Source organism: Oculina patagonica, chromosome 6 (assembly GCF_052425735.1).
Source record: "Oculina patagonica isolate OP01 chromosome 6, crgOcupat, whole genome shotgun sequence".
Classification (NCBI taxonomy): Eukaryota; Metazoa; Cnidaria; class Anthozoa; order Scleractinia; family Oculinidae; genus Oculina; species Oculina patagonica.
Window position 1 is genome coordinate 13,954,440 of NC_135763.1, and position 23,375 is coordinate 13,977,814.

The window sequence follows — 23,375 nt, forward strand, 5'->3', positions numbered from 1 at the left end:
ACTCATAAGAAGGCGAAAAATCTTTCAAGTTCGCAGCTGTCAAAAACAATGATGTTATAATTATCAATTCATTTAACGTTCATGTTGCAGCAAATAAATTTAAAAAAAACCTTATGCAGAAGTAAGGAAAAAATAAATGTCAACGATGTATTTTTCATAAAAAATGTGCCTTGAATGTCTAGTGCCATGACAAGGTGGATAAGGTGACATAAAAAACGCTAATTTTGCTAATTTGATCCCTATTATACTACTAAAAAGGTAAAAACGGATCTCATGAGCAGTTGGAAAATATTACCTATTCTGGCTATTGTCAAGATAAAAAGTCAACAATTCCTAAGATGGGAACAGAACACATTTGATGCTGAGAACAAACTAACCTTCTTTTGTGGCATTTGTACGATATGCCAATGGCTTAGACAGTGCATATTGGCGATCAAAACGTTGATAAACGACAGACCGGAGGTCAAGACACAAGTAATGTTAAGCACGTTAAAAACTAAGGCTTGGTGTGAACACGATTGCTGAGCTCTTTGAAAAAGAACTCGCCACGCGACAAGCATTGGCTGAGCGGTGATTCCCGCGAGGCAATCTGCGAAGGCCAGGCTGCACCGTAGAATGTTACTGGGCCTCTGTAATGAGGGATTCTTGACGACAGTGACAATGATGGCCAGGTTACTAAGGAATGCAAACATGGCAGATGGTCCATTTACAACAGCAAAGAGAATGTCGTCGATGTAGGCGACCGTGTCGTTCCTTGCGATGCCAATCCACCCGGGAAGTCCACAAATAGCTCCGTTTTCCATTTTGTCCTGTGGAGAATTAGCTGACTAAGTGACAAAGTAATTGCAACAGTCCTCAATAGAAGAAAGTACCTGAAGCGTTTTGAAAAACATGGTGTATTGCAGATTGTCATATCTGGGGCAAAATTTTTAAATAGGCCTTCAAAGGGAAAATACGAGACTTTAAATTCTAACATGGACAATTTTACTCGTTCAAGAGCTAATAACTTTGAATTAAAGTCGAAATCGAAAAATATATATGACACAGTATAGTTTTTGGCGGATCAATGAGTGGTGAAAGCAAATTACTTTGTGTTCTTCTCGAGCTTTGCACCTCGAGAAGAACACAAAGCGAGTTGATTTGAATTTGGACACAAGATTACGTTTTAACAAGTTTTAACTTTAGTAGCTTACAGCATTACCGTAAAGCGCGATTCATTGAATAAAATCAGTGCTAGTGAACTCCCATCACTCCACAATATATTTGTCAACTTTCAGCGAATCAGCTCCTAAACGCCCAAGAAAAAAGGTTTTAAAGTGTGGTACCCCTCCAAAAATTTTGTTTAATGAATTTATTGATTGCTGAATTTTCCTAAAAGTAAAGAAAAATCAGGAGGAATAAAAGCAGCATCAAAGGAGTCTGTACCCAGATTAGCAAGTTTCGGGCTAATATTTTCGAATTAAGTTAAAGAATCTTATTTCTTAGCTTCTCTCGTTAAAATCTGTTTGTATTGCTCAAACTTCATTTTACATTGATATCAAAGCCATTTGTACTAGAACAAAAAAAATAAATAAAAGATCGATTGCAGAAGTCAAAGCTTGGATTGAACTTAAATCAAAATTTACACAACAGAATCGGAAAGCGCGTTGAAAATTTTCAGCTAAGATACAAACAGCTTATATGAATGTTGCTCAAATAGGAAAAAAAACATTACCAAAATTCGCAATTTAGTAGTAAGGCAATATAACACATCTTAACTCAACCTTTACTGAATTTTTACCTATAATGGCAATGTGTCAGCGAAAATAAATGACTTACCTTGTAGCCAAACCACGAAATCAAATAAGAAAAAAATGGCTTCTTTCTGAGCAGGTGTATGTTCTGATCACTTGTAAAGCCATGTTATTTCCTTAACATATCACAGACTCCCAGCAAAAGACAAGCGGATGGATTTTAATCTAAACATATGGTCCTTAAAAATGTAGATAATCTCATTTAAATTCAGCAAATCTCAGCTTATTCAGTTTGGGTTTAAAAATATATATACGATTTCAATTACAAGTTGCGGCCTTTGTAATTATGAAAGTACCGATAGCATTAAAGCGTTTACGTCATTAGTTTCTTATTAATTACTGGTTCATTTATTATGTTACTTACTTTTCTTAATTTATATCTTCAAAATGAGTGACTTACAACGTATTAGAATCTTTGACACTAATTATAACAGTACAATTTCTGGAAAATGACCAGCTGTAGTTTCTGCAATTGGGTTTTTTCGCTTGTCGGCAGGGTAAGTGCTAAGCCAAATGATTTACATTTGACAATATAACGGGTTGAGCGGTGAATCAAATGAGACACGTATTGGAAAAAATTACGATTTAGCTATCGTATAATTAGAATATATTTTCTAAGCATATCGAGGCTGAAGTTTGTAAAATAATTTCAGAATAAACCCGAGGCTGAGATTTTGAAAAGCAGTAAATTTTGCGTGTTAAAAATTTTTTGAATACAATCAAAAGATTATGTCAACTAAACAGTATAAATTTTCCTTTCTCTTAATAACAAAACTATGGAAAAACTCGGAGTTGTTAGATCTTCTGTAAGGTTGACCTCTCTCTTAGTCGGAAAGCGATTAAAGCCAATGGTGGAAAATGAGGCTAATTTTCTAAACGTTTAATTTGCATAATGAGTTTTGCGGATTTCCTTATATTTCTGAGTATCCATTAAGCAGAAACGGTTCCAAACGGACCCCAAATTGGACATGCTATAAAAGGCTTTGGACATCGGCTCTTTTTTGAACGGTTTATCCTTGTAAAACTAAGTAAACTCGCTCGGTAGTTAAATTGTAATTTTATACTACGTGTTTCATTTTATTCACTGCTCAACCTGTTATATCACTGAACTCATTTGGCTAAGTTTTAATAAGCACTTACCCGGCTGGTGAGCGAGAAAAACCAATTGAAGGAAGAACAGCTGGTCAATTTTCAGAAATATGATGTTATAATATACGTCAAAGAGTCTATTGCGTTATCGAATTAACCATCGAATATATATCGGGCAGTGAAGTCAGTTGTATAAAAAAGCAATCAGTATATTAATAACAACCTTGTGACATGATCGCTCTAATGATTTTCGGTACTTTTATAATTGCGTGCGCGCAAAGGCCACAACTTGCCATCGAAAACACTTTTATGTATTTAAACCCAAATTGAATCGGCATAAACTGAGAGTTACTGAGGTTAATTTGAATGCGATTTTTATCTACAGTTTTATGGACAAAATGTTAAGGTTGAAATTCACCAGCTTAGTTTTTTGGGAGTCTCTGATACGTTAAGGAACCGGATCAGAAAGAAGCATTTTTTTAAGTTGATTTCCTGATTTTTGGAATAGGTAAGTCATTTATTTTAGCTGTTAAAATTGCAATTAAGGGAATAAAATGACTTTTTGAGGGAATATTGTTTATTTGCGCCCGCGTAGTGTCATTTGTGGCCCGAGCGCGAAGCGCAAGGGCCACAAATGACACTACAAGGGAGCAAATAAACAATATTCCCGAAAAAAAGTCATTTTATTATCATTATTATCAATAAACAAGGCCAAATGACATCCAGATAGGTAATACATTCAGGGGCACCCATCGAGAATATAGTTCAAAACCACTTAAAGATAGCACCGTTGAACGTATTTTAGTATTTAAACGGTAGATATAGGCATATTTTAATCCCCTAAAATTTTTAAAATTTTTATCTGTTCGGATTTCCTAGCTGAAAGTCTAGTGATCCGAAAGTTATAGGGATCAAAACTTACCTTTTAAAAAAAATTCCAGCCAGAGAAGGGCTCCCGAAAATTCTAGGTGACCTTTTTAGAGTAAAAATCCGTTAAAAATGAACAATTATACCATTTTTAGATATTCGAAAATCCTAGGAAAGGCAGGCAAGCAAAAAAATTTACAATGAATGTTCCGAAAATTCTAGATCTCAAATCGTCTTCCGAACAGATATTTTAACGAAATATTCCGTTAGGTGCCCCTGAGGCCCTGATACATTCAGTTTAATGAAGTTAGCATCATGATTTTCAATTCAAATATAAACACAAGTACTTCGTCGCAATGAAAATTATACACGATGCTACTGAGGCTTATGTCTTATTGTGTAATTGTAGTATAAAAGAGCTAACTGCAGTGTCTCTGAAAATAATGAGGAATGTATTGATTCATGAATAATAATACTTTGCAAACTTACATTTCCCGATTGAACCTCGGCGTAAAATTCCTGCAACTGTTTTCGCTAAATTAGCTCGACCGGAGAATCAGATACACAATTCAAGTGAACGAAGTTTCGTTTCTCGCAAGACAACAAGGAGTTGCTCTCTCTGTCTCTTCGCCTTGTGCATTTGCTTCTAAATCCGATTTTTTGGCTGTATTTTGTCCCATTTACAACAAATAGACTGATTTTTCCTAGCTACCGAACACAATTCGCTTGTCGAAAAACTGTTCGAGACAGACGAGACTCTTGCTGTACGCGTACGCGCCTGAATGGTTTTCCCGCGTCAGCGACGCTGATTGGTTAAAGTTAATCGGATGATGAACAGAGAACCAATCAGATGCAGGGCCGTTAATGCATTAACAGCCCGCTAGGAGTCATTTGCGGCCCGCAAAGCGCGTGTTTTCAATAGGGCGGTTTTCAATTTGGCCGCGTGTATTGATAATAATATAGGTTTAAAATCGGTAAATATAGAGGTTAAGATGTAATGCTGCTCTACAACTGTACTGTATTGCTAATTTTTTGTAATGTTTTAATTGTGGCGATATTGGAGCAAAATTTTGCATTTGCTGCATTTATCTCGGCCGGATATTTCATTTGTAATTGATGCCAATTTACCGATAGATTTCCAGTTCGAGCGAGTGAAAGTTAACTCTAGCCGTTCGAATAGGTTATTTTTTCTTTGATCTTATGTCAACGGCAAGCCGTTCGAACGGATGGCGAATTTTTTGCTGAGCGGGTGCAGTGGAGCTCACTAGCTGTTCGGATGGAGATTTTTCTGAGCCGTTCGGACGGATGAATTTTTTTCTCAACAGATCACCTATGGCATTTTTTTTTTTTTTTTTTTGAAGGGATAGTTTTTTTTTAGTTTTATTATTTTTTTTATTGACACACAAAGAACACTACTTACTTAACAAATACATACACTACCTACGATGCTAATTACAAGACATTACTTATTACATTATTTAATATACATTTTCTTTTTAAATAATAATATCGCAATAACACGCCATTACAATACCTACTATAACAAATAGCGCTCTTACAAAAAATATTACATTATATTACTATTTCATTTTAAAGTTACAATCTATTTACAAAGTTCAATTTTTTACTACTTACTCTAATACTAACTGTATGTATTTTATTTTACTATGAAACGAAAAATAAATAAAAAAATAAATAAATAAATAGATTGCGGCACAACCTCTGGGCAGGGGGCGGGGTAACTTGAGGGAACTCAGGCACAAAGTGTTGTCCATTTTGCTTTGAATTTCGTCAAACTATTATTTTTAACAGCGATTGTGCGTTCATAGAGAATCTTTTGATTGAGTAAGAGAAGGAAGATATCTAGATTCGGATATGCTGAATTCAACCAGGACAGAAAAATGTGATACTTGGCGATGATGAGGAAATGATTCAGGGCATAAAAATTACTTAAATCTGGTTTATAACCGTAAAAAATATCTGTGTCAATTAAGGTGATATTTTCTGAACGTTTTTCATTCCACCATGCAATAACTTTTTTCCAGAATAATTGTACCGTCGGACACTCATACAGCAAATGAGGTAAAGTTTCGTATGAAGAGCTACAACGATCACAACTGGGAGAACTTTTCAATTTCATTTTGTAAAGTCTGTTATTAGTGGGTAGAATGTTATGTATGACCTTGTATTGGAAACATCTGAGTTTATTTTCTATTGTAACTTTGAATGGCAATTCATAAATGGCTTTAGCAGGAAGACGTTTTTCTATAAGCTTAGTTTCTATGTTTGGGGCTTTAACTGACTTTCATAACAAGCAGTTCGCGAGCAGATTTGGTGGTGACATTCGCAAGAGGAAGCTCATTACTGTCCACATCGGTAAGCATTCGTTCGGAATTTAAAATTGATTTTTTCCATTCTTCAGGGATCGCGGTGAGAAGGCCGTAATACGTTAAGAAGTTTACCGTCATACCATATCTATGTTGAAACTCAGACCAGGATAAAAACGTTCTGTTCTCATTTAGCAGATGACCGATTTTAATAACTCCTTTTCTATGCCAAGATGGATAGAAGACTGATTTACCATCTATTTTAATATAGCGGTTATTCCAAATAATTTCGTTTTCATATTCCTTAGCAGAAGAAGGGTCTTTAGAATGTAGCTCCTGCCAGACATTCAATACTTCCTTGTAAAAGGACGGTACATACGAGACGAAATTAAGATCAGAAACATTAAAATTACATTCCAAAAGAAACGAACCACCATATTGGGATGTAGCAGATGAGAAGAGGGAGCACCATTTGTTATCACCAGCTTCATATAAACGTTTAACCCATGCTCCCTTTAAAGATTTGTTCATCATGTTGAAATCTACCATGTTAAGGCCCCCTTTCTCTATAGGACCAATAAGCGTGTTACGTTTGACCTTATCGGGCTTAAAGTTCCATATGAACTTGAAACAAATATCATTAACTTCACTAGAAAAATTTGGTGGTGTTGTGAGAACGGAGGTATTATAAACAACCTTGGAGATAGCGAGGGTTTTGATGATACAAATTCTTCCCATTAAAGTTAAGCCTCTGGTCGTCCATTGGTTTAAAATTTTCTTTAGCGCAACAAGTTTTTCCTCGAAATTAATTTTGTAACTAACAGACTGATCATATGCGAAGGCCACACCTAGCGCGATTACATATTTTTCAGGCCACGAAATATTAAATTTAGAACGTTGACCCAAGTTGCATTTAAGAGTGCCCAGCCACATTCCCTCCGTTTTAGAAGTATTTATTTTTAAACCTGAACAGCCTCCAAAATCATTTAAAAGATTAAACAAGTGATTAGCTGAGCGATCATCTTTTATAAAGGCTGTGATATCATCCGCGTACATACTTAATTTTAATTCAGTGTCGTTTATTTTCAAACCACTGATATTTTCATTATTCCTAATCGCTTGGCCAAGTACCTCAATTGCCAGGACAAATAAGAGCCCCGATAAGGGGCATCCTTGTCGGACTCCTCTTTGAAGCTGGAAGAAATCGGACGCAAATCCGTTATTTATCACACAGCTGGTGATATTGGAATACAAGGTGTGGATCCATTTTTGGAAAATTGGCCCAAAATTCAAGGACTTTAAACAGGTACTTCCACTCTAGGGAATCAAATGCTTTTTCAAAATCTATGAAAAGTAACATGCCAGGTAGTTGTTTTTTCTCGTAAAACTCAATTACATCAGATATTAGCCGAATATTTTCTCCTATAAAGCGGTTTTTAACGTACCCTGTTTGATCATTATTCATCAACGTTGGTAAGACTTTCTCTAATCGTTTTGCAATACATTTCGTTGCTATTTTGTAGTCAATATTCAACAACGTGATTGGCCGCCAATTTTTGAGAAGGAGGGTGTCTTTATTCTTTTCAGGCAACAGAGAAATCACACCTCTCCTTTGCGAGATCGACATTTCACCTCTATGATAGGCTTCATTTAAACAGTCTATTAAAGGAGTTACCACGGAATCCCAGAAGCATAAGTAAAATTCTGTAGTCAGTCCATCTGAACCTGGGGTTTTGTTTTTCTCAAACGTTTTAAGAGCGGCTAAGCATTCTTCTTCAGTGATAAGGCCCTCGCAGGATTTTTGCTGCTCGCTATCAAGTCTCTGTACATTGTCAAGATTTAAGAATGACGGGGCTGAAGCATCAAATGTGTTATCTGTTATTTGTGAGGCATATAAAGCTTTATTAAAAGTTTCCATCTCACACAAGATCCTGTTCGGTTCCTCAACATACTCGTTTTGATCGGTTTTCAATTTAACAATATGCTTCCTTTCATGCGAGCGCTTCTCTAGATTCATGAAATATTTCGTGTTTCTTTCGCCATGTTCGTACCACCGTGCTCTGCTTCTTATAATCGCACCTTTTGTTTTATGTTCAGCGATTCTTTGAAGCTCAAGCTTGACACGTTCAATGTCTGTTGCTAAATTAGCTGCTAGCGGATTTTGATCCAAACGCACATTTAATTGTTTTAACTTGCAGAGTAAATTCATTTCTTTTGATTTTTTTCCTTTAGCAAGACGTTTAGAGAAACGGATACAAAAGTCTCTAATCTCCATTTTAATCATCTCCCAATAGAGTCTTTTGTCACTTGTTCCACTATGCTTTTTCTTGGCATGAAGTAAAAAGAATTTTAGGTTTGTTATAAATTCTTCATTGTCAAGAAGAGAGTTGTTAAATTTCCAAAACCCAGGGCCAGCTTTTTTTTGCTTATTTTTATACGCGATTTCAGCATAAATTGGGGAATGGTCTGAGTCGTAATATGATAGCACATCCGTCATACTAGTACGTGGAACTAAATGTTTTGAAATAAGCCAATAGTCTAATCGACATCTTATTTTTCCTGAACTATTCTGCCAGGTAAAGCGCTTATCATTTGGATGATGAAATCTCCATATATCATCGAGATTTAAGTTGCCGCTCATTTCCTTTATGCTGTGGATAACTTTTTTCTTACCGCTGATATCTTTTCCACCTATTTTATCAATACTTTGGAAGGGACAATTAAAATCGCCTCCCATTATAAGATTTACATTCACATGAGGACGTAGCTTGCTCGTTAGTTCGTTAAAAAAATTTAATTGTTGATTTTGGTCATTGGGAGCGTAAACATTGGCTAAACAAAATTCTTCGTCTTGGAGTGTGAAGCGAACAATAAGCATTCTTCCGTTCTTATCATTAGTAATGCAAATATTCTCTGCATTTAAGGTTGGTCGAAAAAGAATCATCACGCCTCTGCTATGTTTAGAGCCATGGGAAAAGCAAATGTCACCACCCCATTCTGCACGCCAAACGTTTTCGATTGTTTTGTCACTGTAGGTTTCCTGCAGAAAAATTAAGTCATATTTGCCATTATGAAGCCACCTAAATAAATTTCTGCGTTTGATCGACTTATTTATGCCTCTGATATTAAGGGAAACACATTTTAAACCCATTGCAAATGTAATTAAGGCTCAACACCTGCACCAGAGCCCCAGCCAAAAAAAGTTGTCCCCAGATGTGGTGCCACCATAAAAAGAAAGAAATACCACGAAACACTAAACAAAAATCTAATCAAGCCGTTGAACGACTTCATGTATAGAGGAGATAGCCTTAGTAAATAAAATAAATTCATCGATCGGAAAGGATCCCCTCTACGATTCCCCGCATTATAAAACTACAGAGTGACAATACTCAAAATTAATTTCATAGCATAAAGGAAGATGTAACGATTGAAGCGGTCAGAACAGATAAATGAGTAAATGCGAAGTGTGAAAAATTAACATCGATCAGTAAATCCTATCCAAGTCTTCGTTATTATAAATTCTTATAGGATAGTCAGTTGCCTCTATTTGAACAAAGATTTTACCGTCTGTCGTCCAGGCGCTGTGACAATGCTCCGACTTCTTTCGTTTCCACACTTTGGCAAACAGCTCGCGTCGCATTCTTGTTAGATTTTCGTTGATGTAAACAATGCCACCTCCATTAAACACTTGGTTCAGATTCTGACCTTTTAACTGCTTACGAGCTCCATATAGTTCTTTCTTTGCTCTATAAGATTTGAACCTGACAATAATTGGCTTGGGTTTACTGGGATTCTTGCTTGTTTGAAGCCTGTGACATATGTCTATATCGTCGGTGCGGATCGTAACGTTGAGCACATTTCCAAGTGCAGTAACTCGCTCTGCGATGTTTTCATCTGGCGTTTCTGGAATGCCATGAATTTCCAAGTTGTGTTTGCGGGTGTACTGCTCTAAATCATCCAGTTGGTTGATGGCAGTCCCCAAATCTTCGTACATTTCGTCACGTTCTTCGGTGGCTTCATTTAAACGCTTCTTCATAGATTTCATTTCTTTCTTTAGTGCTTCGTTTTCCGTCGTTATCGTTTCTATTTTAGCTATATGAAATTCCAATGACTTCTGGAGCTCAGAATACTGGTTACGTAAAGCCTTGTTTTCTTCGAGAAGTTTGTTTGTGTTATCTTGAATGGTGTTCAGAACTTTACGGATGTCCTCCTGCTCCAACATGTTGTCTTCCGTAAACTTCACGGACTTCGCGGGCGGTTTCTCAGAGCCAGGCGAGCTGCTGTCGCTACTTCTTTCACCACGTTTACCTGGGAAATAGTATGTTATTTGTCCCTCTTTTCCTTTATCCTTACTCTCCATTAAATATAGCTGCGGGGAACAAGGTGGCAGACTACTGAAATGTGCTGCCGTCCGCCATGACACACCACGTGGTATCCATGGTTAAACTGAATGTCTTATGGTACAATAAATCTCGTGGTTAAATATTCCCGTCTCACTTTTCTTGATTGTGATTGTTTCCAAAATTTAAATTGGCATCGCTGCGCTCCATTGGGTTGCTCGCATATGCACGTACACATCAAAAACTTTTAAAAACTTTTCTGTGATAAATCGGAGGTGATCTTTTATTTCTTGCCGTTTTCACAGTTTGAACAATTTTACTGTACGCAATATCATTTCTACGAGATATTCGGTTTAAAAGTAAGCTTCACTAATACGGCAAAGGATTTTTTTTTGAAATTACTTAAAAAAACTGTGAGTCAGTTTGTAGTCACAGATCGCGTTCGAGTTAGATGGGGTAGACATGATTTTCAGAACAAGTTTAGATTAAATAAATTAACTTTGCTCGAGCTTTCTGTTTTGTCGTCGTTCAGCACTTCGAAAAACGTCACTTAGAATTTCGTTATCAATCAAACATTGACAAAATGTAGTGGGCAATTCCTACTCACCATGTTACTATTTTGTATATTAGGATCAAATACTAAATTTTGCGCAGTGTATTTTTCATCTTTGAATTCATTAAAAAAAATATGTTAAAGTTAAAGTTTTCTAAATCCTGGAACTTCTTCCCTTAATAAGTGTGGTCCGTACATCCTAACGTTTGGCTATTACTAGTTATTATCATTAATTTCAGCATTTAATCGATTTGCGCCGAAGATAACTTTTACTATCCCCATAACAGACGTCGTAATGTTGCATATTTGAAACCATTTCAGAAAATAATTAAGGAAATTAACCTCACACACATTGGTATTTTTGGAAATTTAGGCATCAAATTCTTCCGAAAGGACGAAATGGTAACCAGTGGTGACGAGTGGCAAACGGCGATAAGTGTAGATCGTGCCATTTGTGGGCTACCTCCTTTTATTGGCATCGCAAGGAACGACACGGTCGCCTACATGCAGTATCAAAATTAATAAATCGAAATGGAGATGAGACAAGATGAAATGAAGTGAAAGCCTTAGTAAAAGTTTTTTTTTACGCCCACTGAAAAAAATAGATATTATATAAGATAATTATTAACTTAAATTAACCAGCGTTTTAAAATAAGTCAATTTTTCCACAGGACAAAATTATGGCTACAAATGAAAGTTTCGCCATTTGTGGGCTTCCTGGTTTTATTGGCATCGCAAGGAACGACACGGTCGCCTACATCAACGACATTCTCCTTGCTGTTGTAAATGGACCATCTGCCATGTTTGCATTCCTTAGTAACCTGGCCATCATTGTCGCTGTCGTCAAGAATCCCTCATTACAGAAGCCCAGTAACATTCTAATGTGCAGCCTGGCCTTTACAGATTGCCTCACGGGAATCACTGCTCAGCCAATTTTTGTCGCGTGGCGATTTTTCCTTCAAAGAGCACAGCGATCGTGTTCACACCAACGTTTGATGTTTGACGTGTATTACACTTTCAATGTGTTAATAGTGGGCCTGTCGTTCAACAACATCGTGATTATAAGTTTTGATCGCCATTATGCATTGTCAAGAACATTAGCATATCGCGCAAATGTCACCAAAAAAGGTACGGTATTTTTCCTTTATAAAAAGTGTCTGTGTATTCGTGTCCAGGTTGGCAAGGTAATCGAAAACCAAACTAAATATGCTCCAAACACGCACACATATATTAACACTCACACACGCACGCAAAGACTCGGGAAAACCTATTAAAGATTTTCTGGATTGTAACATTGGAATTTACAATTTTATTATTAGCAGAACTTTTTAACGTATTATCATACCAAATTATTTTGTTTTTTTAGTATTTTATTTTTGTATTTGGACCACAATGAAAACTACTGGTTTTTCCAGTAATTGTGTTATCCATTCAAGCCAAAGGGCGAGCTTTTTTACCCACAACTCTGGATTAAGAATGGTTGGGGCAGAATGCTAGGAATAATTCGGATTGCCTGCATTAGAAAACGCCCATGTAGTCGAGATGATATGCACAGTCCTGGCACGAGTAAACATTGCGTAACAAATATGGCAGCCAAACAAGAGGCTGCCATTGCAGCCATTATCGCAGCAATTTTTCTACTTAATAAAGAGGAGGAAGAAAGTATGGAGACTCACTGCAATGGATTTGTCGAACATTAGGCAGTGCTTTTCGCAAAGGAGAGGAGACATCCCTCGAATCACGGGCTATACCGTTCGCCAGCTTGGATTTTCATTCGCAACATTCTGTTCATTCTGCCTCTGGTAGCAGAATGGACAGAACGACGTTCTGTTCATTCCGGAATAGGTATACGGAATAGAAAAACGCGCACAATTCACATTCTGACCGTGCTCATTCCAGAATTGTGAATAAAAAACGCGCCCTTTGTCTTAGTCTGGGCACAAGGTTACTGGTTAGCGCGTCGGACCCAGCTAGTCTGGGTTTGAGTCCTGGGAGGGGGTCATTGCGTTGTTTTACTGGTCAAGAAAAGTAACACTTACAGCAAATCTTTCCAGTAGGGTTTTTTAAGAAGAACAGCCGGCGATTCGGCGAATTCAGGGAGAACACAACAAGTGCCAGGGAAGTGATTATTATAAGAATTAGTTTTCAGGTGATACAAAAGTCACTTTATACTATGGAAACCGGCCGAGGCTTGTAGCTTAGCCCAGTGGTGGTCTACATAGCCATGTTTTTACCTCCTCTCAGCTTTAAACTAGGGCTAACCGACTTAGTCTCCGTTTGATAATTAGCCTAATCTTTTCAATTTCTGTGCTTTTAGGTACACTGAGAGTTGTCATCCTCGCCAGCATCGTTTGGCTGCTGTATGCAATCTTCGCTAGATTCATTTTGCCTGTCCACTTCTTTGAATACATTGCGTACCTCATTGCTGCCTTTTGGTTCATTGTGATTCCAATTGCCAATCATATCAGAATGCTGCTCGCCATTCGTCGTCATAACAGTGAAATAGGCGATGCTGTTGCTGCACATCAGATGTCAACGCTATTCCGGCGAGAAAAGAAAGTGGCTCTTAATATGTGGATCGTTGCCATCTTTCTTTTAGCTTCTTTGACGCCAATTTTATCTATGAAAATATTTGAAGTTCATTACCCTCGAGTGCACGCCATTGCGTTTCCTTGGTCTCTAACAGTGCCATCTATGACGTCATGCATTAATCCCGTGATTTATCTTAGGCGAAATGTAGAACTTAGAAATGCAGTGAAATCTATGATGAACATTTAACCCCTTTTTATTCTCGAAAGGGATCAACATCTCTATTGTATTTTTTTCCCTTTAAAATATATATGTTACGTTTAAAGCTGCAAGTTATATTTATACTACCAGAAATAGGCCCCCTCCAATGTAACACACTGTTTATTAGTAGATTTAGCTCTTTCCAGAAGAGCTCTTTGTAAACGGCACGGCTATATTTATATGGATAACAAGAAATAAGATGAGATGAGATTAGATGAGATGAGATGGGATGAGATGAGATGAGATGAGATGAGATGAGATGAGATGAGATGGGATGAGATGAGATGAGATGAGATGGGATGAGATGAGATGAGATGAGATGAGATAAGATGAGATGAGATGAGATGAGATGAGATGGGATGAGATGCTATTATTTTTAAATTTCTTATTCAAGGCAACAAAGTTGGTTTTTTATTTTCAAAGGGTTTTTAAAGCTTTTGAACGTTTCAAGTGTGACATTGTTTTTTCCCCTAATGAGGACCGTTTTGAGACCTTTTAAGTTTCTTATTGCATGAATTCAAGCGATTAAGGTATAGTGGTTGCTTGTAAAGAACTTTCGTTTTTATTTTAACGTTCAGTTTTTTTAAGCAGAGTCTGGGATACAATTTTATGTCATAGAAGATGAAGTAGAATGTTGAAAATTGCTCCTTAGACCGTGGGTTGGCTACATGATTAGTAGTAGATCGCTTTTGAACCTACACTGTGGGCAACTCAGTCTGCCAGGCAGTCAGAAATTTTCATTTTGCAGAATATTGAAAAACAAAGCTTATCTTGTGGAGGTACCTTTCAATAGCTTTATTTTGCATGTTTACGCACTAGCCTGTTTCAGGCTTTCCGGCTGTGGAAAAACGCGAAAATCGCTGCTTTTATTTCGTCGCTTGCTCTCCTTTTCTCGTTTCCTACTATCTAAGAGCCAAGGCCAAGCGAGTAACACACATACTATTCATCCACAGACCTGCGCTTATTCGGAGTCAGCTCTAGTTGAAAACGCATTATTTTTTAAGTAAAACGTTGGCAATCAATTTTTTAATCTGGCGATAGCAACAACAACCAAACTCGGTTTAAAATTTCAGTGGCACTGTCTCTTTCCTGATCGGAGTCGAGTAGTTGCATCGGGGAGCAAAATTATTACAATAAGCTGCGCTCATACTATTGAAACCAATTAGTCAGGTGGCTTAAGGGTAAATTATTTACAGACTGGAAGAAAGCACCAAATTTGGCACGCATGATCTTTTTTGGTATACGAAACAAATTCAGAAGGGGTGCCACGTGATCCGGTTAATCGGGGGGGGGGGGGGAATGACAGGCATTTCAATTTCTGGTTACCTCTATTAGCATGGAATCGAGGTTGGAAAGTCAAAATGACCCATATCTGTGTTTTTATTGGCAACTTGAGTAAAAACAGATAACATAACCACTTATTTGCTTACCTCGTCAGTTTGCAAAGTTCAACGATGTTTTCAATAAAGTCAAGTGACAATCCCATGAGTCTTTGCATGAAAATGAGACTGACAAATCAAACGTACCTCTTCATGCTTCTCATTGGCATAAAAACGAACAAGAACATCACTTATTAGATAGTCTGGGTATTTTGAAAAAGTACTTAAGGTGTTTGCTATAACTAAAGTCATGTGACTTTAGCCCACAAGTCTGCTTTCTTGCACATGACGTGTACTATCTACAGAGCATGTGGGATTCACAATTTCGACTTTCAATAATTAAAACCGTTTCCCTTCGCGTTTCCCCACACATGCCAAAAACACTCTGCAAGCATTGATGTGTATTGATATAGTAGACGATGAAGTCGTCAACGTGAAAACGAGACTAACGTTAAAATGGGTCTTACCGTTGCACAATTCAAAAGGGTCCTCGATACCCTGATCATCTTAACACATTGACACCTAAAACGCCCTAAGCCGCCCTGGACTTGTGTGCGCCTTTAATTTGTTCTACTTCTAACTTTATCAAAAGGCATCAAAACCCCAAAAGGCACAGCAGATATATTGGGTTTATTCAGCTTGAAATACGTACAAAACGCTTGGAAATTTGAGAGAAAAACTCATTCATGGCTATTTCGTGGTACGAATTTCTCGGCTCGTTGACGTTTTCTCGGAAATTCTTGAAGTGAAAAGAAAGCCAAGGCACAACTGTGGCATAAAACGTTCGGAAAGAGGAGAAAGGAAAAGCGGAAAAAATGAGACGGAAAGTCGAGAAAGAGGTTGTCACCTTTGCATTTGTGCGCATACCCGAGTTAACATGCAATAAAATGCGTTGCTTCTGGTAACACCGGCGAGGGTTGTTTTTGTGTTGCATAAGTTTTGAGCAGCTTGAATCAATTTTGTTCACAACTGACTAGAAAATGTCAAAACAGTCTTAAAATGGCTTTTTTCGAAAAACTCCAGGAGTCAGTAGGTTAATTACATCTTGTTTTTTCTGAAGAGGGACACATTTGAAGCTTGAGCCGAAACAATCGTGAGCAATGATTACACACTCCCTGTTCAGTCGCAGTTCATTATGTGACATAAAAAAGCTTCTTAAAAGTTGAACGGGATAATTGTCCACAATTCAGAATTTATAGACCAAGTTACAGAGGGTTGTTCAATATACACGACCTGATACGAGTCATAAATGTCATCAGTCGAGTGGAGAAATGCATCTCATTAAGAACACTTTAAAATTATCCATCATATTGTCGAGCAAAGGCCCTACAATGGGTTGTCGACTCGTACGAGTCGTACGAGTGGACGAATACCACAAGACAATCGAGAACAAACTATGAAAAATACAAAGCCAGGCCCCACTGGAGCAAGAACAACCACTTGAACACAGGCAGAGTAATCGAGCTGTACCCGGAACTAGAGCAGTGGAAAAGAGTCTTCAGACTATTCAACGCAGCCGGAATCTTCTGCAATGAGTTTACTTATAACATGGGTTTTGATACGTGCATCGCGAATCTCGTTAAGCTGAGGGGCGCTATGAACACTGGGATTCAGAACGATGGGCTTACGGAGGAGGAGGTCATCACGATGGAGCCCACAAAGTAAAAAAAATATCCCCCTCCCCACCCCCTCTGGCTGGAATACCGTGCGGTTTCTGAAGCCATAAACATTTGAACTACCTGAAAAGATATTTTATCATTCCCATAAATTTGAATTTCAAAATTTTATCTGTCATTTTCACACCAATCACAAAGTATGGTTACATAGATTTTATAAGCAATGATATGCTGCGTGTAGATCAATTACCAACACGTTACAGCTAGAAATGGAAACAATGAGAGTTTTAAAGTTTGCTTGTATGCCTGCTCAATTTTTTAAACCTTTCTTCCCGAAATGTGTAAATCAATTTGAAATGGCTTGGCTGAGAAACTCTACCATATATTTGTAATATTCTACTAGTATGCTAATGCACATGCGACAATCTGATTAGCTGAGCTACTCGTATACTATAAGCCGTTAGCAGACTCGTCCCCAGTCGTCTTCATACAGCGAGTACAGCGCAGGGAGAGATGAGTTTCTCTCCCTAATTGCCGCTTGCTACTGACTCGTCCCCAGTCGTCTTCATAAAGCACGCGGCAAAGGGAGAAGCACGCGCGCGAGGTGGGAGAGCAGGGGACGATGGGTACCCATCTTTCCCTCCACCGTACCTTTGCCGTGTGCTATATGACGACGACTTGGGACGAGTCAGCGCGTACTATATGAAGACGACTGGGGACGTGTCAGGGCCGTTAGTATACGAGTCCGAGGATATTTGACATGTGTGAAGATAGATTTTACTTTATAATGCAGAAATAATTAGAAATCGTATTGTTTAATTGGGCGTGCTTTAGAGAGAATTCTACTAAAACAGTTAGAATATTCGCTCTCAATTTCTATGAGGTGATAGTTTTTTTGACCTCAGCCTCATTAACTATTACTTCATAGAAATTCCAAGCTCATAATCTAATAATTGTTTCAGTTTTAATGGCCACACGTTAAGGCTTTCATCAAAGCTTAAATACTACGCTGGAACCCGACTTTGTATGACATATTATAATATAGATAGGAGTCTACGCGCGCTCTGATTGGCTAAAAACCTATGTTTTATTAAAGGAATAAAAAACGCACCCGAGTGCATTGTTGAGTTATATAAGCACGCGGGAATTTTTAAGAACACGAGAGAAGTGCATGCTTCTCGCACTTCTTGAGTGTTCTTAAGGTCATTACCCTGAGATAGAACTGAACACAATTTTTTAACCAAACTTCGCCTACTGGTTTATTACTTTAAGGGAACTTAAATTTTGAAATAAAAAAGGAGGTCACCAGATTCGTTTAGGAGCAGGAAGACCATGTATATTCCATATAATTCCTTTATAATTCCTCTGCGAGTACTGACAAAGTACACTTTTTTAGCGACAATTTACTTCTCTCGCGGGCTAAGCCGCATAGAAAAAAGCCGCCATTTTGTTTAAGCGCGCGCGCTAACTACGCGTAAAATTCTGCGCAGTAAGGATGCGCAATGCAATACAGGGCAATGACCTTAAAAATTCCCAAGTGCTTATATTCTGTCATAAAACAATCCGGGCATTTGAGAACACTCGAGAAATGTAGAAAACATTCGCCTGCGGCTCATGTTTTCTACATTTCCCTCGTGTTCTCAAATGCCCGTCGTGTTTTATGACAGTATAAAACATGGCTTAGGCTTCTTTATTTGTTAAATAAAACCACATTAAAGATAATATAAAAAGTGGTCTTACTGATTTTGTCAACCCGAAAAAGATCACCTTAATTTCTTGTGCAGTTAAGCTCAAGATTAAATAGTTGTCGATTTATCTTAACGCGCATTAGTGCATTGTTTCTTATGGCAGCCGAGAGAAAGTTGGAAGCACTGCGGCTGACAAATAACAACACATCAAAATGATAGTAAAAATAGTGAAAAACTTCACAGCTATGCATAAAAGCCAAGCCAACACAGACAACAACAACATCATCTTTATTTCCTTATCAATAAATTAAATTACAAAATAATTTATAAAAATAAATTACTAGAGATAAAGAGTTCTGGCAACCCGAAATAACCACTAGGTTAAAAATGCCGGGTTGCCAGTTTACAAATTGAGTTGTCAAATTTTTGGCCGGACACACACACGCACACACGGACACACATACAAAATATAATATAGAATATAATATATACCAGAAAGTAAAGAAGAAAAGAAGCTGAAATTATACGCGTAATCTATTACCTTAAATAAAAAATATAAATGAACTGAACAATGAAGAATATCAGAAACATAATGGCAAGGCGTTGCAAAAACAGTGATATTATCTTAATGTGAAGACAAAGGAAAAGTAAATTGACTAGTAGCCTTGGAGAAAGCTCTGTTTCAGTTTAATTTTGAATGATGAAATTGGCAAGTGCTTTATATCATAATCAATAGCATTCCATATCTTAGGGCCTTGAAATCGAATATTAAATTTTCCATAATTTGTTCTTGCTTTGGGGAGATAGTAAGACCCCAACAGACCCCAGACCCCGGGGGGGGGGGGTAATCCCTATAATGGCCTATACGGGGAGGCTCCGCCCGAAAGGGGTAATTTTTCATGTTTCAAGTATATAAAAGGGTAGGGATTTCACCAGTTTAGGTATAGGAAAGGGTAGGGATATCGGTAATTTATGTATTTAAAAGAACCTTTAATTAAAATATTTTGAACATACACACATTTTGGCTGTATCATTTTAATTTAGTAAACGCTACATAAAAATAACAACAAGACTTCTGTTTTTGGTAAATGCCAGGTCCTTTAGGTATATGAAGGGGGTGCCTTTTTCCGTAGAAGGTATTCGAAAGGGGTAACCTTTTCTGTCAAAATGGTATATAAAAGGGTAAGGGGTTGGACTTCGGGGCGGAGATCACAGAAGACGTCAAAATATGGTATGAACATCAGTGACCCACTCGGCTAGCGCCTCGTGGGCCACTTCTCTGTTCATACCACATTTTGACGTCATCTGTGATCTATAACTGAACAGACGCACGGCAAAATGGAATCTATTTGTTAAATAGAAAACAGTGGGAGAACCAATCAGATTCGCGGATTTCCAATAGAACATAGCTGAGTTTCTACTAAAATCTAATATCCTGCTCCCAAACCCGTACCCTGAGTAATTTTGCCCTCCTCAGATTTGACCGATTCACGATGACGTTTGCTGGCGGGTTCTCGGTCAGAATCTTGTTTCTTTCTGGTATCTGTGAACATCCTTCGAGCCGAAAAACATGAAAATAAGCGTAGTTTGTTTTATAATTATATTATCCTCGCTGTAAGTTAAACTTTCCAGGGAGTTTTTTAACTTAAATTTCACAGTTCAATGTCCTTTTTATGACAAACAGGATGAAAAATGAGACCAAGACTCCAGCAATACCTTCGTTTTATTTTACTTGCCCACATCTTATTAATGAAACTATAGATGCCTTACAACAACTTTGAGTCCCGAGGTAGATCTAGCAAAATTTTATTTTATATTATTTTCTACCGTAGCAGGTTAAGGCGCAGTATCACGAGAATTCCTATACGTTTTTGTGTAAACTGTGATAGAATTATGAGGTGCACACAGTAAACAACAAAATCACCTTTGAACAACAATGAAAGACAAATTCATTCTACAAGGTGTGAATAAATTAAATGTAATAAATGGTTTATAAGTGATTTTCTTCCAAGTAACACTATCAAACTTAAAACGTCGGTAGACTTTTCTCAAAGTTTAAGGCCACTACTGTCCTATTCATCTTTAGCCAAACCACCTTTTTGACAATTTTTTTGACTAATACAGTACGTTTTAGCAGCGCCAGGCAACTAGTAATGGATATCCAATTAATGCCAACACCTTCATTGCATTTGTAAGTAGCACTAAGTCATGGTGACACTGTCCCTCTAAAAGCTTATTAAGGTCATTGCCCTGTATTGTATTGCGCATCCTTACTGCGCAGAATTTTACACGTCATAAGCGCGCGCGAGCGCGCGCGCATAAACAAAATGGCGGCTTTTTTCTATGCGGCTTAGTCCGCGAGAGAAGTAAATTGTCGCTTTCTCGTAAACGAGTCTGGTGACCTATCTTTTTTTAATTTTTTCGAATTTTAAAGGAATTATATGGAATATACAAGGTCTTCCTGCTCCTAAACGAATCTGGTGATCCCCCTTTTTTATTTCAAAATTTAAGTTCCCTTAAAGTGATAAACCAGTAGGCGAAGTTTGGTTAAAAAATTGTGTTCAGTTCTATTTCAGGGCAATGACCTTAAACGACGCGAAAAATGCTATTTTATTCTTAATTTTATAGATAGATTGTTATTTAAGTTTCGCGATTGTGCAGCAGGCCACCGCTTCGTAAACCGCTAAGTTGTCATGGGTGTAGCTTACTACCTATAAGCCTAGATCTCGTCAAAATTGTCTCAAATATAGTTTGACCTTATAATAAAGTATAGAATGTCGTCTTTATATCTTAACCTTAGACTTAAATGATGATCTTCGCGCGGCATAAAACATGCAAAAAGCATGAAGAAGAAAAATTATGCCTCGAGTATATGGATTTGAAGAAGCATCTGTGTTTTAAACTATCTTCTGTTTATTTCTTATTTTCTACTTAGAGACTCAAGTAACTATTCCGGAGCCATTTAGAGCGGTTTTCACTTGACTGTCGAAAGTAAATTGCGTTTGCTTTAGTTTTGCATTGCTACGCTTAGTAATTGGTCAAAAATCTCGCGCCACTTTCTCAGCCAATCAGAACTAAAACCAAAATCAATCGTGACTCGCTCGCGCACGTTTTTCCGCGCTTTGTTCCGGCTACATATTCGTATTTTCTCGATTAAACGCCGGGCCCCGAATAAACGCCGGGTCTTCAAGGTGGAGTGGTAAATAAGTCGTTCAGGCATTTATTCGAGGTGTAAACTGACAAGATGCATTCATGTCACAAATAATGATTAAAAGCCATTTCTAAATGCAAATTTTGCTCGAATAAACTGCACCATTCAAATAAACGCCGGATCCACGAATCCAAGTTTGAAATAAACGCCGGGGGCTTGGTTTTGGTTTTACGACACTCAATTGAAAACTGCTCTATATCATCAGTCCAAAATTTAAAGTCGTGTACCTGTTGCAAAAACCGCATGTACATCAGTAAACCTCAAATGACCATTTTAAGAGTTAGCCAGGGTAAGTATTTTATAGCTAAAACGTTCTTAAAATAATAAGCATGAAGTTTTAAGATTATATTTCGTTAAAAAATATTATAGGGAAAGTGGTACTATCAAGTGTCAAGTGGATAACTTAAAAGGCTCTCGAGGTAATCGGAATTGATCTCAAGGACGTTCGCGCGAAAATCTTCCAACATTGCAATTTTTCTTAAACTTTCACCACTGCTAGTTTACAAGTTACTTATGTCAAAAATTAAATGTAAAAAAATTGGATGGGGATCCATTTGGATAAATTTGATTTCGTCACTCGGATATGATCTCTGCGGCTTCTGGCAACAAACTATTTTCAATGAATTGATGCAGGCCAACTTTCTCTGTCCCAATTTATTTGAGTGGGTCTATTGAACAAATATATTTCACTTTTAAAGTCCCTTAGAGTAAACCTGGTCTTATAAAGCAATTGGATTTGCAAATGTTCAAAACAGCAAAATGCTGCAAAATAAAACTGATTCGATCGCGCGTGGGAAGATAAAATGAAAAAATAATAAACTTCTAACATTTGAATTTGGCTCATTTTTTGTCAATCGGTAGAGGTTTATCCCAAAAGGTTATTTATCCCGAAAAAAATGGGGGGTCACCGACCGTTTAGAAAGCAAACTGCAAGCGAAGTTAACACAACGGCTAGCCGTGTTTGGAAAGTTTTCTCAGCGAGCGCGCTCATGCATGACGTTGCGTGGCGTTGCGACATAAACAATTTAAGGAGCCCCCCCCCCCCAAAAAAAAAAAAAAAAAATTTCTCCGGGCTGTTTCAGAGCCACCTTTCTTAACTTTTCGAAAATTTAAAAAAATTTCGAAAATTTAAGGTGGCTCTGAAACAGCTCTGGATATTTTTTTAACTTTGCCAAACGTTGTATCCTAGCATGCTGATCATTATTCAATGTTAATAAATGGGGGTCACTGGACTCGTTTAATTTTGAGTTACAAGCGCTTAGAGGGAAAATAAGGGTATTTTTAACAGGTTATACTGTTGCTATGGTTACCAGTGACGTCAAGAAAATCATCACAATTTGTTTATCAATGTTTGGGAACTGTTGTGAGCCTCCTTTTAAAAGTTTTTCCACTGTATAAATTTTTTTTATGTGAATGGTTTAAGAAATGCTAGAGCATTTAATTTCCTGCGCGATTTCTGTTTGATTTCTTAGTTATGGATTTTTTTTTCTGCCGTTTGGAATTCAGTTTCATTTTCGAGTCCATTTCTTTCATCATTGACAGTCATATGCGAAAGGAAAGGTTGAGAAGACTGGAAACAACAACTCTCTCCGTCCTGCTGTCTATGTCAAATCACAACAGCAGTAAAAGCTTAGTACGAGAAGGAACAAGAGAAATGTACGTTTTTAGGCCACATTTGAGATTTACTGTGAATTTGAGATTCACCAGAAACCCTTAAGGGTT

At 37.5% G+C, this 23,375-nt stretch overlaps 3 protein-coding genes across 5 annotated transcripts in view; 2 read left to right on the forward strand and 1 right to left on the reverse strand.

The window, feature by feature from the left end:
- Nucleotides 1-14,483, forward strand: part of LOC144657323 (DNA helicase B-like) — a 42,144-nt gene extending 27,661 nt beyond the window's left edge. Inside the window, exon 5 of one of the 3 annotated variants that reach the window (XR_013571503.1) lies at nt 14,183-14,483. The gene's annotated coding sequence lies outside the window, so the exon portion shown is untranslated. Of the gene's footprint in view, nt 1-14,123 lie in introns of all 3 variants that reach the window. The other 2 variants (XR_013571504.1, XR_013571505.1) reach the window with 2 other exon arrangements.
- On the reverse strand, nt 9,561-10,501 carry LOC144657860 (uncharacterized). Its single transcript, XM_078518222.1, has one exon. It carries the CDS (start codon nt 10,434-10,436, stop codon nt 9,561-9,563), a length of 876 nt encoding a protein of 291 aa, XP_078374348.1. The 5' UTR covers nt 10,437-10,501.
- Nucleotides 11,650-13,747, forward strand: LOC144657861 (adrenocorticotropic hormone receptor-like). The gene is made up of 2 exons (XM_078518223.1): nt 11,650-12,097; nt 13,287-13,747. Exons 1-2 carry the CDS (start codon nt 11,650-11,652, stop codon nt 13,745-13,747), a joined length of 909 nt encoding a protein of 302 aa, XP_078374349.1.
- Nucleotides 14,484-23,375: the final 8,892 nt, after the last annotated feature.

Bases quoted from the DNA above. Each gene is read 5' to 3' on its own strand.
- LOC144657860 (XM_078518222.1), bottom strand. From the start codon at position 10,436: ATGGAGAGTAAGGATAAAGGAAAAGAGGGACAAATAACATACTATTTC.
- LOC144657861 (XM_078518223.1), top strand. From the start codon at position 11,650: ATGGCTACAAATGAAAGTTTCGCCATTTGTGGGCTTCCTGGTTTTATT. The intron at 12,098-13,286 runs GTACGGTATTTT...CTGTGCTTTTAG, and splicing joins CGCAAATGTCACCAAAAAAG to GTACACTGAGAGTTGTCATC.